This window comes from Equus asinus, chromosome 21, assembly GCF_041296235.1.
Source record: "Equus asinus isolate D_3611 breed Donkey chromosome 21, EquAss-T2T_v2, whole genome shotgun sequence".
In the NCBI taxonomy this organism is placed as follows: Eukaryota; Metazoa; Chordata; class Mammalia; order Perissodactyla; family Equidae; genus Equus; species Equus asinus.
In genome coordinates, this window is record NC_091810.1 from 62879481 (window position 1) to 62895830 (window position 16350).

General features: G+C 44.5%; 1 protein-coding gene across 2 annotated transcripts in view; it reads left to right on the forward strand.

Moving 5' to 3' along the window:
• The window catches only part of GLB1 (galactosidase beta 1), an 89277-nt gene that overhangs the window by 22881 nt on the left and 50046 nt on the right, over positions 1–16350 (forward strand). For both annotated transcript variants that reach the window (XM_014851836.3, XM_014851837.3), the window contains exons 3-9: positions 1340–1490; positions 2044–2104; positions 3175–3269; positions 8864–9044; positions 12112–12170; positions 13577–13698; positions 13785–13825. In XM_014851836.3, coding sequence (XP_014707322.2) covers positions 1340–1490; positions 2044–2104; positions 3175–3269; positions 8864–9044; positions 12112–12170; positions 13577–13698; positions 13785–13825 — 710 coding nt within the window. The remainder of the gene's footprint in view (positions 1–1339; positions 1491–2043; positions 2105–3174; positions 3270–8863; positions 9045–12111; positions 12171–13576; positions 13699–13784; positions 13826–16350) is intronic.

The window sequence follows — 16350 nt, forward strand, 5'->3', positions numbered from 1 at the left end:
CCCTGGAAAGAGAGTACAGCTGCATTTCTCAGTGCGGCTGTTTCATTGCTCAGAATGGGAAAGAGCGTAGTCTGGCATTCTGGGAGGGGCTTGTCATGAGCTGGCCTTGCCCTTCTTCTGATAACCAATCTTGAACTTTGTCACCGGGAATCATAAAATGAATATCAGCTTAAAAAGGCAAAGGGAAGTCACAGTGATTGAGCGTTTACTGTGTGCAGAGGGCACTTTACAAGAATGATTCCATTTCTCCAAGGTACCTATTACCATTCCCATTTACAGCTGGTGAAACTGAAATTTGCCCAAGCACATAGTTTTGGCCAGAGGTCCAGCTAGGATTGGAAGATAAGGGTGTTTGTAGGCAGCCATAGCTTCTCTCAGCTCTTAGGGGAATAGGCCTCGTTAGGTCGATTTCTGAAACGCAGTTTGTCTGCGTGGTTCTGCTGGGGTAATTCTACAGCCTGGAGTTAAAAAATTACCCCAATAACTGTCTCTCTTCATCTCTTCTCTTCTACTGTTGCAAAGTGACTAATTGGGAAGAAAGTTGGGGTGGCTGGCAACTCTGGTTTTTGCAGTGCTGCTGTGGCTTGCTGATGACTTGTCAAAGATAAAGGGTGAGAAAACCCAGAGGCAGATTCCTGGGAAGATAGGGAGAATCCCACTTGTTTTTCTGGTTCTAAGGCCCCTGAGACCTGTCTGTAGTTTCAACAGGAGGTTCTGGGGGACCCAGGATATCTGTTCCAGAGAACCCTGAACCCATGGGATCGTGGAAAAACGACACCAGCCAGAGGTCATCAGGGAGACCTCTGTGCTCCTGGGGGTGGCTTCATATTTAAATTTGTGTCCAATGCTGTAGGCAGCCAGGGGCTCTGGTAGGAGCTTTTGTCATTTTACCTCCTGAGTGTTATTCATGACAAAACTTTTGTCAGGAGGACATAGGGGTTTGAGATTTTTCCATTTTTATTAAAAAGTGTTTTTCCAAAAATGTTTCCCTCTTTTTACTGTGGAATAGGTCTTTTCGTTTTTCCTAAGCCTTACACAGCCATATATAATTTATACATCGTATAGTGATTCATGTTCATGTAAATCTGTATCTTTTTTAAAGTCACGTGTTAAATAGGAATGGGCATTCTTTGTGGGTCATAAAAGTGTCCCCTCCACGTTTGTTGTGCTTGGGTAGCTCCTGTGAAAACTCCAAACGAAGCCTCTTTCCCGAGAGGCTGCCAAAGGGAAAGGTCTGTGCGTCCTGTGGGTTTACAGTTATGCACACAGTTCCGAAATTCCTGTAGGACATCTGGACTGTTGAGCTGTTTCCAGGAAGGGACTCTGTGTGTCTTGGCAGGTACGTGCCCTGGAACTTTCATGAGCCCCAGCCAGGACAGTACCAGTTTTCTGAGGATCATGATGTGGAATATTTTATTCAGCTGGCTCACGAACTGGGCCTGCTGGTTATCCTGAGGCCGGGACCCTACATCTGTGCAGAGTGGGATATGGTGAGTGTGGCCAGACTGGGCTCTGCCTGCCTGGTGTGTGTGACAGGGGTGGGCTGGCAGGCAGGGACCTGGGGGAAAGTGCATTACAGCAGTTTAAATAAGTATCTAATTGCAGATAACCCGGGGCCTGTGACTGTAGCCAGCACAGGTATCCATTACCTTAAGAGGTGCCTAGGCAGAGAAGAACAGGTGAGGGGCAGTGGCGCTGGTCCTCCTCTTGGTGGTCACTCACATAAGTTCATTTCCTCTTTTGTAAAAAAGCAGTTCATGCTGTGGGCTCTACCTCACCAAGTAGTTGTGAATTTAGAATTAACCTACATAAAAGGCTTTGATCCTCAAAACATCACATTCACACAGAGCGATCTTATTTTTACTACGTTACAATTTCTAATTTCCCTGAAAGTTACAAACTAGGAAGCCTAGCTCAAATACCCTCCTCATGAAACTTTTCTCCTTTTCCCTCATTCCCAACAGTAATTTCTCTCTCCCCTGAGCACGTTTCATGAAATGGACGCTATAATGGTTTCCATTTTTTTTCTTTTCCCCATCCTAGGGAGGATTACCTGCATGGCTATTAGAGAAACAATCTATTGTCCTCCGTTCTTCTGATCCAGGTAAATTGTTACAGATGTCTTAAGGATTTACGAAAGCTTAGGCAATTTATATCAAAAGGGTCGGGTATTTTGAAGGCTGGGGTTCTTCTATGCAAACACTTCTGAAAGTCAGAATATAGTCATCGTCCACTGCATGACACCAGACATTGAATGTGTAGGAAATAGACTTTCTTGAACTACTCACCCACATCTTGCTGATAAACTGATAAATCTTTGATTTGACATTGCGTTTGACTGACTGACTTTAATGCTTTGCGTTGCGTGACCGGCGATAGCATCTCTCTAATCCAAATGGCAGAAGTGACTTCTGGAATAGTGTCACTGGACTGCTCCGTAGCTGCAGTGCCTCCTATTTCTTTGTCTACTTTTAGAGTGGTATGTAAATGATAGCTTATTATTTAGATAGAGATTATTCTAGCTGTAAACCCTTGTCAGTCAGAAGGTCCCATCCAGCTGCATTTCTGTCTTCTGAAGACCAGTTTTTCTTGGTGATGAGGGTAGTCATAAGAGCACTAACACTGATTGTTTAACATCTAAAACATTACTGTGTTACACTCTGTACACATTTCCTTCTTAGGTATAACCCTCACATTTTACACCCTTAGTATATTATTAGTGTTTTCATGCATATCGTTTAATCCTTACAGCAACTTTATGAAATATGCACTCTATAATCCCCGTTTGACAATGTAAATATATAATTTAGAACTTAATTTTAATTTAAAAAACCTCTACTGTGACAGAGAGAAGGACACACCATTCAGTCACTCTTTTCTTCATTCCACAAACGTTGGCTGGCTGCCTCCTATGCTCCAGGGTTTGTGTCCTAGTGGCAGGGACAGATACCAGGCATACTGGTCCTTGTCCACTGAGAGCTCAGCTGAAGAGACAACTCCTTGCAGGACAACTTCTATCAGACTTTTAGTGCATGTAGCTACCCCATTTCAGAAGGTAGTTATTGAATCCAGTGTACCCCAGTCTCTGCTGCCAGCCCCAGGGTGACAAGGCTGCATTGTGTCTGGTTTGTACTAAAAGGTGCCTGATGGTGTTAAACCTGTCTTGTTTTCCAGATTACCTTGCAGCTGTGGACAAGTGGTTGGGAGTCCTTCTGCCCAAGATGAAGCCCCTACTCTATCAGAATGGAGGGCCAATTATAACAGTGCAGGTAACCATGGAGATGAGGCTGGGCAGGTGGTGGGGGAAGGTTTCCATCCATCCACGTTATATATAGGAGTGATGTAGACATGAGCCTCATAAGTCTATTTCTTTGAGAGGCAATGCCACAGATGATGTTTTGATTTAAATTGCATTTTGGGGAGGCATTATCATTTTTGAATGCCTGTCGTGTACAGACTCTGTGCCGGATGCCCTATAAATGCTACTCAGTTCTTCCAACCACAAGCTCTTTTAAATGAAGAACTTCAAAGAGGTTAAGTGACTTGGCCAAGGTCACCCGGCTGGCAGGTCACAGAATCAGGATTGCACCCTACGTCTGCTGGTCCTGTGGCCCGTCTCTTTCTCTCGTGCCTCGTTGCCTTCTGGCTGCAGGGCTGTGGCGTGGACTGAACTGCTTTGATGTCTGCACTCTTTAGGTGGTCAGTTCACACTGGCCTGGAAAGAGGCGCAGTGAATTGTGGCTGGATGTTTTCTCTCCTGCTTCCTACTCCCATTCTCCTTCCATGTGTTTTTCTGTCTGCAAAGACTGGTGTATTGTAGGGTATGACTTGTGGCAAGTACTCGACATGTGAAAAATTGGGACACTTGACTAGCAGTGATTTTTGATGTTTGTAAAATTACATAGGTAAAACATAAAACCATGTTCATTGGACATTTACCAAAGATGCTCTTATTGAAAAGAATAAAGTTACATCAAATTGGCTGCATCCTGGAACATCAGGGGGATGCAGTGTGGTGGGCCAGATTTCCTTCTTAGGAACAGCACTGTAGACAGTTTGTAGGGACGGGTCATTGTGGGGAGGGAGCAGGGCCACTCCCTTGCCCTGCGGATATAAGTCAGGTGAGGCAGTGAGAGGCTGGACTGGCCAGGGTGTCCATTCCAACACCACAGTGGAGAGAGGGTAGGCTGCTGCTCCCAGAGGGGTGTACTAGTAGCGCTCAATGGCCCTTCACCCGTCTTGAGTCTGTACTGGTTAAGCTTATGGGAGCCTATTTTCCTGTGTGAAGATTTCAAGGCTGAAACTTGAGTGTGTCTTTGCCCAGCTGGATCTTCCTCCTTTCTCTTAGTCTTAGGTTTTCTTTAGTTTCCCTCATTTTTCAGTCTCTGCTTCTCCCTAACTCACTTCCAATTTTTGCTCACAACTTTTCGGTACTTTTTGATTGAAATGCCACAGAGAATGTGATCAGATAGGAACTCTGCAGAGGAGAGCAAAGTTGAATGTTGGGGGGACGTTTCTTCTTGTGTCCATCCCTGGCAACCTTAGACGACCTTAACTTGACCGTGGATCCTGCCCGGGCCCTCGGCCTCCTCCTCCATCTTGCCCATCACATCTCCACCTGCTTGAATCCCACCTAATCCTTTTTGCCCCTTGACTACTAAATAAACAAGTAAATACTGGGAAGTACAGAAAAATATAAGAAAGCAGAGAAACCGTAACTGTCACTTAAACAGGAGCCAGAAGCAAAGCTCTTTCAGTTTTGGGGAGATTTCCTTGAATGTTTTTCCAAGCCTTAAAAAATTTCTCTTTAGAGACTTAGTTCATACTGTGTGACCAGTTTCCTATCTGAGTTTTTTTATGTTATTCTTATGTCATAAGAATTTTTTTTGTATCATTAAAAATTCTTTGTTCACCAAATTCATGGTTGCCTTCTTGTCATTTGAGGCGCAGTTCACAGCTGCTCCCTCTGTCCGGAAGCCTTCCCGAGTGACTTAATTGGTGTCGGCTTAGCTCTCGGAACCCTTGGTTAGTGCCTCTGTTTGTGAAGCACTTATGGCGGTTTTTCTACTTTCATCCCTGACCTCTAGTCTCTTCTGCACCCTACATGCCTGCGTGGCAGCCGTGCGGTCACATCACACATGCGTGCCCATCACACACCTAACAAGTGGTTCTAGAATAGAATAGAGAGCGGTAGGTTAGATAAGAAAGAAGCTGGCATTGATAGACAGTGTTTCAGCGTGTAAAGGTTTCTCTGAAAGCTGCTTTCTATCTCGATCTTAATTCAGGCCAGGAGCATGCTGGCTTTCCTCAGCTCACAATGTTGGCGCTCTCTCTGGGAGTGCAGAGTTGAAGAGGCCACAGAGGACCCATCTGTCTGCAGGTAAAGATGATTCAGACCAGAAGGGTCAAATCCCGGCCTGAGGGTGTTTAGGGCTCTCAACACTATTGTCTTACAGCTGGGCAAGGCCAGCCTGGACCTTTGTTCATCCTTATGATTCAGCCGGATGTGGCAGTATTCTCTTGGGGGGGATTAGTTAAACCAGTGCCGCCTAAGCTGGTTTGTGGATGTTTATCTCAGTTGGTACCAAGACCACGCCTAAAATCAGTAAAGCCATAAACACCTGTTAATGATATCAAGATGAAAATAATTAGGAGTGAGGCCCTTCCACCCACAGCTTTGCCTCATGCAACGTGTGGGGTGTACGCCCTGTTGATGCCTGTTGTTGTGGAAGATGAACAGCCTTAAAAGTCTGCAGTGCTTTGTGGCTTCATTAAGGAGCTTGCAGCATGAGACAGTTGCTCTAGAACAAGCACCTGCAAACTGGCCTGTGGGCCAAGTCTGGCCCCCGGTCTGTTTTTGTAAATAAGGGTACATTGGAACACAGCCGTGCCCACTTGTTTTCATATTACCTGTGGCTTTTGCAGTACAATAGCAGAACTGAGTAGTTGAGACAAAGACATATGGCCAAAAAGGCTAAAATATTTACTCTTTTGCCCTTTAGGGAAAAAGTTTGCTGACCCCTGCTCTAGAAAAGTCTCTGTTCCTCTGAATCTCACTGTGACTTTTTCTGTGAGTCTTTCAAGCCCTTTTCTGGGTGTGTTTCTCCTCTCACCTCTGCAGCCCACACATGCCCCTCTTTTTTTCACTGGTTGGCAATGATACAGACTGAGTAGTGTCCTGGTTGCTGGCTTTCTGAGCACTTACTGGGCGCGAGGTATTGTGCGAAGCCCTGTTCACGTGTTGACTCAGTCAATCCTCATAACACCCAGCAAGCTTGGTATTTTTGTCTCTTACAGATGAGAAAGCATTTTACAGGTGGGGTCCTAAGGATAAGAAGTGGCAGAGCTGAGATTTGCATGTGAACACCTGGGCCTGTGATGCCTGTGCCCGTGACCATAGCTCTAAGCCACCTTGCAAATGTTGAACTTTTCTCTCTCTCTCAAAACCTAACCAAATTATGTGTGTGCATTTGTTGCAAGCCTGTTTATTTTAAGGTACATCACACAGTGATGTTAATGGAAAAATAAGACTTGAAAAAGTAAGAGAAAATGAATGAGGTTGGGTTGGGGTGTGAGGATGGGCAGAAAACAACACGAGGTGCAAAGGCTCTGGGGCCACTTAGTCGTTAGAGCTGACTCTTAGGTTTAGCTCTGATCTTCTTGACAGCCAAACCATGAAGGAAGACACAGCCATACAAATAGCTCTTATTAAATGAGGAGAAAAAAGAAAAGGAGGAGGAAAGTAGCTTGCGAGTATTTGCAAAGCTTTTCTTAGTGTTTATCTCCGTTATTTCCAAAGGGACTTCTGTGGGGCTGATCAAAGTACCAGGATCAGTCACTCACTCTGCGGGAGTGGCACATCCCTCCTTTTTCAGGATGGCTTCCTGGACCACAAATCCTTGGTCCTGGGCATGCTCACGACAGTCTGTTTTGCTTCTTGAACCCATAGCATGAAAGTATTGTCAGAGGGATCCTCTCTGAGAAAACAATCATTCATTAAACCATTGAGCAGGCAGGGATATGCAGATAAGACTGGTGGTATTTATTTCCTCCACATCATTCACCATTCCTTTCATACTCCGCCAGTGTGTGCCCAGGCCACACGGAGCTTCAGGTAATTTCTGAAGTACTCTGCACTCGGCCCTCTTCGCTGGATAGTACTTCGGGCAGCCCCTCGGAGAAGCCTCCTTAACCATCTCTCCCAGCCACCGTCAGGCTGGATGCCTCTCTCCTGGGGGCTCACAGTTTCTTGTGCTTATGTTTAAAGACCATGTATCCCCAGCACCACAAAAATTTGTTTTGCATTATGTGAGGGTTGAAATTTTATGGTTGGGTATTTTTTCAATTTTTGTAAAATGGTGAACTATAACACACATACAAAACGTGCAGTATAATGAAGCATTATGGTGAGAACCCCCACATAATCACCACCCAAGATGGAAAATAGCGCTTGGCCAGGACCCTAGAAGCTTGCCAGGAGTCCTTCTTGATCACACCCCACTTCTTCCCACTGTGCTGACTTTCATGGCCATCGTTTCTTGGTAAAAGTATAAATAAAATTTTACCACCTATATGTGTACCCGGACTTCATAGTTTGGTGTTGACTCTTTTGGATTTTCTATACTGTCTATTTTTCGGTGTCCTGCTTCTTTCTCTCAGTGTTAGGTCTCTAAGCTTCTTGGGTGTTAGGAGAGGAGCTGAAGATCATTCATTTCATTGCTTTAGAGCAATAAAGCAATAAACCTTTTTTTCACTGTTGCCCCCTAAAAAGCCTCTTTAGAGATTTTTTCCTAATTGCCTCCCCATGAAATTTCAATACCTGAGAGATACTGTATGCCTGTATGTATATCTGTGCTTTATATATAAAAAGAATAAGATTTTTTTTTTATCCTATAAGAATCAATTTCACCTCCTTGGGGATGCTCTCCACCCCCACTGAGAATGCATGCCTCAGAGCAGGGTTTCTTCCCACCTCGGCCCTATTGCCAGTTCGCACCTGATAATTCTGTGTTGTGGAGGCTGTTGATGTAGGATGTAGGATGTTTAGCGGCATGCTTGGCCTCTACCCACTAGATGCCAGTAGCACACCACTCCCTCCAGTTATGACAACCCAAAATATCTCTAGACATTGCCAGATGTCTCCTGGGGGGTAAAAATAGCTCCTGGTTGAAAACCTCTGATGATACCTAGCACAAACTGAGCATTGGTTATTGAGTACAAAACAAGAAACACCCTGAATGTTTGACAGTAGGAGCTCAAGTAAATGATGGTGCATCCGTATCCCACATCTGCCCTTGTTACTGCGGTGGACATTTTGCGTAGTGTATTAAGGAGGAAAAGTGATGTTATGACTGGTGCATATAATATGATACCAGTTTTGAGGACAGGAAACAATTACCTTATATTATTGGGTATATTTAGAGTGTGTGTGTGTATGTAAATCTGGAAGACTGCCAAAATGCTTACAATGGCTATCTCTGAATTATAGAATTAACAGATGCTTTTTCCATTTTCTTTTCATTTTTATGCATTGTCTAGTATTTCTATCATGGGTGTTATTTATGTAACGTTTAAGGTATCTATTATCTCTTATGGGGGAGAATATCACTACACTTCGAAAACTAACATGGTGGTTTTTGTCGTTTTCTTATTTCTTGGAGTGTAGTAGAAGGTAAGTTTTTATGCTGAGTTGCTTCTTGGACAATGAGTTTTGAGAACTGAGTGTAGGAGATATTTTTGGTGATCAGTAAGCCTTGTCATCTCAGCAGATGCTCAGGTATTTTCTCCAGACAAGAGCTTGTGTCAGAATGACTGCGCTGGGATCTCCTTAGTTTTTTTTTCCCCTCCTCTTTTTGATTTGCAGGTTGAAAATGAGTATGGCAGCTACTTTACCTGTGATTATGACTACCTGCGTTTCCTGCAGAAGCTCTTCCACCAACACCTGGGGGATGATGTGCTTCTGTTCACTACCGACGGCATCTTTCAGAAGTTCCTGAAGTGTGGGGCACTGCAGGGGCTCTATGCCACAGTGGACTTTGGGTCAGGTTGGTGTGTGTAGTAGCAGAAAGCCCAGCTAAGGCCATGCGGGCTGGGGTTTTCACTCTGTCGATTGCTCTGGGCAGCTGTTGCTGTAAGTGGCATGGGCATATTGAATGAGATTTCTCAAGTTTTGCCTTATCAAGTAAAGGTCAGATAGAGTAGTTGATAAAGCACCGCTTCATTGCAGAGATTGTTTTATTTAGGCTGCTTTGGCCTTTAGGACAAGCACTCCATTTTCAGCACTGCGGAGCTAGCCTGGAATCTGGAGTGGTTTTCTCTTAGGGGCTGGCCCTCACAGGAGCAGTTCCAGCCGTGAGAAGCTCTACCCTGAGCACTTGCCTTCCAGGCTCTGTCTAGGATGCTGTGCTTCTCTGCTCTCCCTGTCCCCCATATCGTGGCTGGATGCTCGGGACTATGTTGTGGCTGTAGTGAACTCTGAAGTCAGCCACTGGCTAGGTGGTGTTGGCCTGTCAGCTCTGGAGTGCAGGGACCTTACACTTCCATCTTTTTGCGTAACCCAACACTATGAACTGTGATGGGCCAGAGGTGGTTTGGTAGATGCTGCAAAAGTCATCTTGCCTGTGGGCTGGCCCAGTGACGTAGTGGTTAAGTACTTGTGCTCTCCTTCGGCAGCCCGGGGTTCATGGGTTTGGATCCTGGGTGTGAACTAGCACCACTCGTCAATCCACAATTTAGTGGCATCCCACATAAAATAGAGGAAGATTGGAATAGATGTTAGCTCAGCGACAGTCTTCCTTACCAAAAAAACAAACAAACAAAAATCCTGTCTTGCCCAACTTGTTAGTGCTGTGTAAGCTGCAGAGGTTCCGCAAATGAAAATTCCGGGTGGGCAAGCAGCATGCTAGGATGCTTCTGGCTATATAAACATTAGAAGAGAGTCTACATTCAGGTTGAGAGCAGCTTTCATAAAGGACATGACAGCTAAATGTGGCATGTGATCCTGAAAAGGATCCTGGTCTGAACTTTTTCTCTTTTTTTTGCTATGAAGGACATTACTGGGACAATTGAAATCTTTGAATAAAATCTGTAGATTAGGTAATAGTATTGTATTCATGTTAATTTCCTGAGTTTTTTGGGGGGTTTTTGCTGAGGAAGATTCACCCTGAGTAACATCTGTGTCAGTCTTCCTCTATTTTGTATGTGGGTTGCCACCACAGCATGGCCACCGATGAGTGGTGTAGATCCACGCCCAGGAACTGAACTTGGGCCACTGAAGTGAAGCATGCCGAACTTAACCACTAGGCCACAGGGCTAGCCCCAATTTCCTGATTTTTAATAATTGTATTGTGGTTTTTTAAAGAATGCCCTTTCTCTTGGGGAATGCACACTGAAGTATTCAGGGGTAAAGGGCCATCATGTCTGCAACTTTTTCTCAAATGACTCAGGAAGAAACACGTGTATTTATGTAGAGACAAACTGATAAAGTAACTGATAAAATGTTAACAGTTGGGAAATCCGAGTGAAAGGAATATGGGTTTTTTGTACTATTCTCACAACTTTTCTATAAGTTTGAAATTATTTCAAAATAAAAATTCATCCCTCCCCACAAAAAAGACCAACTCTTGACGTAGCATAAAGAGCCCGCTCTTCCCCCATCTAGAGTATAAGACACTCCGTGCACATTGCACGTCCAACAGTTGCTTTCTCTTGAGAAGGGTGTACAAGACGGAAGTTGTATTTTTAAAGACATTCTTCTACGTTACCAAAAAATAAAAGAATTGGCTTTAAGTGAATTGAGTGTTTCTAGAAACATGGGACGTTGCTCAGAGGATTTGGTGATGAAATAACTCACCTACAAAGGGCTGCACAGGAAGTGGTATGCTGGTTTCCTCCTGCTTTGGCACCCTTCCTATCACGATGATGAAAAAGCACAGTATTTTTCTGTTGGGAGGAACAAATGGAAGATTATTATGTGTTTATTGTGAACATGATTTGTCTGGCCATGGGGGTTGACAGCACAGTTGCTACTGCTGTGGGTTGAAGGACAGACCACTGCAAGGCCAGTGCACCTGGGCCAGGTGGGGCTTGTGGCAGCCTCATTCATTTGTGTGGCAGAGGTGCATTGCCTCGGGTCAGATCATAGGAGAGGCTCATGAGAACAGTGTTTCAAGATCTGAATGCCACCTGACGCTTAATAATGAGAAAATTACAGCCATAATGTCCTTGAGATTCCACTCTTTCTTGATCACCCCATTCTTTCCTGAAAGCTGACCTTCCAGAGAAGCCAGAGGCTAATCCAAGAGCAGCGGGTTCTGTGGAGGTCTGGGCTGGCATTGTTTCCCCTCTGAGATACCTGCTGTGGGAACTAGATCGTGACGTTTGGGATCAGGGTATCTGCTTTGGTTGGAGAAACACTATTCATGCTCACTCTTTCACTGATGTAAGACAGCCCATTACCCCTCTGTGGAGAAATTTTTTCTCTTTTTAGAGGAGGAAGGAAGAATAGAAGACATGGGAAGCAAGACAAGACACAGACATCCCTGTGGAATAATTCAGAAGGAAAAATTGAGAGCAAGTGGACTGGAATGGCTGATGTTGTACAAATTAAAATTCAGAGGATACTCCATTATTCAAGGGAAAACACAGTTAGACTCATTCACCCCTTTGATTTGTTAATTAATTGGCAAATATTTATGGCACTATTGTGTGTGTGGCGCTGTGGAGGCTACAAGGATGTATCTTGAAAGCAGACCCATCCTGAGGGGAGCATCCAGGTCGCCCAGATGTCCATGTAAAGAGAGAACACGCGACATGTGTCCAGGCCGTGGGGAAACACAGATGAAGACAACAAGCCTGTGAAGTGAATTCCCAAAGCAATGCAGTCCGGAAAGGCCGAGGGGACCTGTTTAGAGAGGAAGCAGTGTTTTGTGGTCCACACACATCTGTCAAATTGATGGTCTGAATCAGCCTAAAGTTGGTTTGGAGGTGGAAAGGCCCATGGGGTGTGGGGGAGGTCAGGGGCCTCAGGCTCAAGTCCTACAAAGGACTCTTTTTATATAACTTCTTGTCATTCCCATGACTAACCTTTTTTCTGTCTCTCATAATTTTTAGGTATCAATGTCACAGCTGCTTTCCAAATCCAGAGGAAGAGCGAGCCCAGAGGACCCTTGGTAAGAACTGGGGATGTGGTGTGGAGAGACTTTGTGTTTGTACTATCATTACAGCTGTTGGGAGAGAGAGATTACCTGCTGCAGAAGGGTGGGAGGAGAACCTTGGTTTTTCTGTCTGTGGGGTTGGCAACTGATGGGACCATAGGGCCTGGCCCTCTGGACACATGGGTGTCAGCAGAAGCAGTGCTCCGTTTGAAACTGAGGCCCTGCACTGGAGTGGAACAGAATGGGGACTAATGTGAATGTCCTGCCCTGCGTCAGGCTCTGTGCTCTTGCACACTCCATCTCATTTGGTCCTCACGGCAACTCTGCTAAGCAGTGTTACCATCTCCATTTTCAGTGAGGCTCGGAGAACGTATGTCACTTGCGCAGGGTTGTACAGCTGGTGAGAGGCAGGGCCGGCATCTGAGTTCATGCCTGTGTCTCTCGAGATCTCTTTGTGACAGCCTCTCCACCTTTAATGTGCTTACAAGTCACATGGGAATCTTGTTAAAATGCAAACTTTGATCTGTGTGGTCTGTGATGGGGACAGATTCTGCATTTCTGACAAGCAACCAGGTTACACTGGGGATGTAGGTTTGCTGAGCACACTTTGAGTTGCAGGGCTTTATGGCATGCTGTGTAGGTGGCTAGGAGGCGGAGATGGTGGCAGGTCCGGGTGGGAGTATACAGTCCATTGATCCATCGTTCTCCACTCTTCCCTTCTCCGCAGTGGTAGTTGTTGTTGTTTAAGGGGTTATGTCCTGTGTCTTCTCTGTAGAGGTCAACCTGCCCCGCCTGTGTATGAACCTTTGTACAAAACAGCCTTTTCTGAATCTGGTCTCTGCTTAGTGAGCAGTGCAGAACCTGCATTCACAGACTTTGGGTGGAGCTATTTCCTGGAACCTGAGACGTGAAGGCCCCACGACATGTCCAGATTTCTTTTTCCTTCTCGAGACCAAGGGCTTAGCAGGGAAGTGCCCAACAGAAGCATGAAGTGCACGGGGCCTGCTTTGCAGCATAATCGGACCAACAGTATACTCACTTTAAGTCAACCTGAGATCTGAAAACCTGGATTCATACAAAGAGTGAATTTGGAGCTGATTATTTTATAAAAGTATTTTGCCCTCTGATTCTTTTGCCCAACAAACTTCCCTATTGTGCTTAAAAGGGGGATTGGTTAACAAAATTTTGGTGCAGGTACAACTTTTTAGGAATACCTGTGTTATTGGTGCCTGAAAACTGAGTTTCAGCAGTGTTATTATTGGAACTCCTCGCTGGCCCTCCCAGCTCAGGATTAAGCACTGCATCTCAACTCCCCTTTCCAGCCATCCCCTGGCAGAGTACTAGGGCCATCGTTACAGGGAAGGCACAGCGTTGGAAGGTCGTAGATCTACCCTAAGCTCCATGTCCTCTTCTCTTTTTAGATCAATTCTGAATTCTATACTGGCTGGTTAGACCATTGGGGCCAACGACACTCAAAAGCCAAGACTGATGTGGTGGCTTCTACCCTCTATGATATACTTGCTAGTGGGGCGAATGTGAACATGTGAGTGTTAATTTCTGGAGGGGAGGGCGCCCTCCACAACTGTGGGCTCACAGTCAAGTACTGTCTGTTCTCTTGTTTCCTTGTAGGTACATGTTTATAGGTGGGACCAATTTTGCCTATTGGAATGGTAAGAACAATTTAACATCTGTTTGTAGAAGCTTATGCTAGATTGTTTCTGGTGCTTGATTTTGAGAGGGTGTGCTTACAATTTTTATTTCCATTTTTGTTGGTCCTCTCCTAAATTTCCCGAAAAATTAGAACATTTTTTTAGAAATTTTTAGGAAAATTTTTGCATAATTTAAAAAGTCATTTTTAAGGGATATAACTTGTGCATTTGGAAACCTTATTGTTTTGAAATAAGCCAGCTGGGCGAGTCTCACTCATAGTATCTGGCTATAGATTACTTGTTCATATATTCTGCTGTGGTCTTTTTTTTTCTTTTCTAACATTTTGTTTTGTTGAGATATAATTTACATATCATAAAATTAATAATTTTAGAATGTACAATTCAGTATAGTATTTAGTATAATACAAAATTGTGCAGCTGTTAACACCCTCTAATTCCAGAACATTTTCGTTATTCCAAAAAGAAACCCCATACCCAAGAAAGTCCCCACTGTCCCTCCTCCCACCCATTGGCAACCACTAGTCTACTCGCCATCTTTATGGATTTGCCTGTTCTGGACATTTCATATAAATAGAACGATACAGTGTATGGTCTTTTGTATTTGACTTCTTTCATTTGGCAGAATCTTTTCAAGGTTCATCCCTATTCTAGTGTGTATCAGTACTTCATTTGTTTTTATTGCTGAATAATATTCTATCATATAGATATACAACATTTTGTTTATTCATTCATCAATTGATGGACATTTGGGTTGTTTCCACTTTTGGGCCGTTATGAATAATGTCACTATGAACATTGATATATAAGTATTTGTTTGAATCCCTGTTTCAGTTCTTTTGGGTATATACCTAGGAGTGGAATTGCTGGGTCATAGGGTAACTAAATCTTGTGTTTAGAGTTTGAGGAACTGCCGTAGTGTTTTCCAAAGCGGCTGCACCATTTTACATTCCTTCATTAACTGTTCTCTAAGCCTCCTTCCCCACCTCTTTCCACATCTGCACTTTTCTCTCTGAATCACTGACGATGTCCTACTGTTGCATTTTGAAGGCTTCCTTTGGGTTTCTATCCCCTAGGATCTGTAATTGGATACCATCAACTCTTAGTAAAGTTTCTCCTTTGAACTGCTCTCTTTTGTGCAGCGTGGGATGGGTTGGAGAAGACTTAGTTTACAAGTATTATTTTTCTTATTACTATTATTAGAGCCAAGAAATGGCAATATTGCAAAACTCACACGTCGCTTCTTAAAAGATCATAGTTTGCCAAGGTTGGTAATTGAAGTTTTAGATCATCTCTGTGTGTCTCTCTTCTCATTAGAAACAATTAAGACTTTGTGATGCATTTTCATTCAGTGGATAAGAATGCCACTCAGGGAATTGAGACTAATCATCCAAGCCAGGAATAAAGACTGATATTTTTTGGAACTTACAGTTCATGATACATTTTTTTCATATTGTATTATTTTACTTAAAACAATACATTCTTGTCAAAAAACTGGCGGCTGGCAGGGAGGGGAGCCTGGACTCAAACTCAGTCCTTGGAAAGCCGGTCACTGCCCTTTGGATAACCCCTGGCCATCTGAAGACCCTGCGCCAGCCCCTCTTGTGTTTGCAGGCCTCTCCAACCTGCCCTCTTGTCTGGTCTCTTTGGAAAAGTGAGGGAGGGCCAGTCTGTGCTTCTTAGCAGCTGTTCTTCAGACCAGCTTCCCAGAGAAGAGCAGTGAGAGAAAAAGCTGTGCAGGTATGCGTACCACACTCTGAGCCTTGTGTGTGTCCCCATCTGCGTGAGGGCCTCCTATGGGATCCAGACTGCCCGATACTTCTCACACAATGTGGAGAGTTGAGGCGTGGTAGGTCTTGCCATTTCTTTTGCCTTGCTGCCTCACACTCCCTAACTCCTAACTTCCTCCTAAGAGGACGCTTGAGTTAGCACTGTTGCTCTGTGACACAGCCCTACGGTGGTCTGAAAACATCCAGAGAAAGATTCTCTGCCACAACTAGAGCAAAGACTTAGTTTTCCAGGCTGTCCTTCCACCCACTGGTCAGCTTCCCAACCTGGGTTCCCTTGGCCTGTAAAGTTTGTTTCTACAAGTCACACCTGTTCAACTCAACTCAGCAACCACTTATTGAGCTCCCCCTTCATACCTGGCTCTGGAGGGGGCAGGGCGCTTGGGTAAATGAAGCCACGCCTACTCTAGGGTGCACGCAATCTAGTGTGGAGCAAGACGTAAATGAGAAACACAGCAGCAAAGTCACTGCCACATCAGAGCTAGGGGAGGGACCACAAAGGAGAAGCTGAGCTCCTTGGAGCAAGGGATGTGGTTTTATTTTTCTGTGCATCTCACAGCAAAGGATGTGTTTTAACGTATGTATCCACAGAGGCAGATGGACCTGTTGGCAGGCTGCTGTCTCTGATTAATAAGAAATGGAGGAATGGAAGTATCACTGGATCAGTTCACTTGGTTGAGTGGTCCAGGTCTTTCAAATTGTAGATTTTCTACAGGAAAATAATGAAGCAGAGCCTTTGGG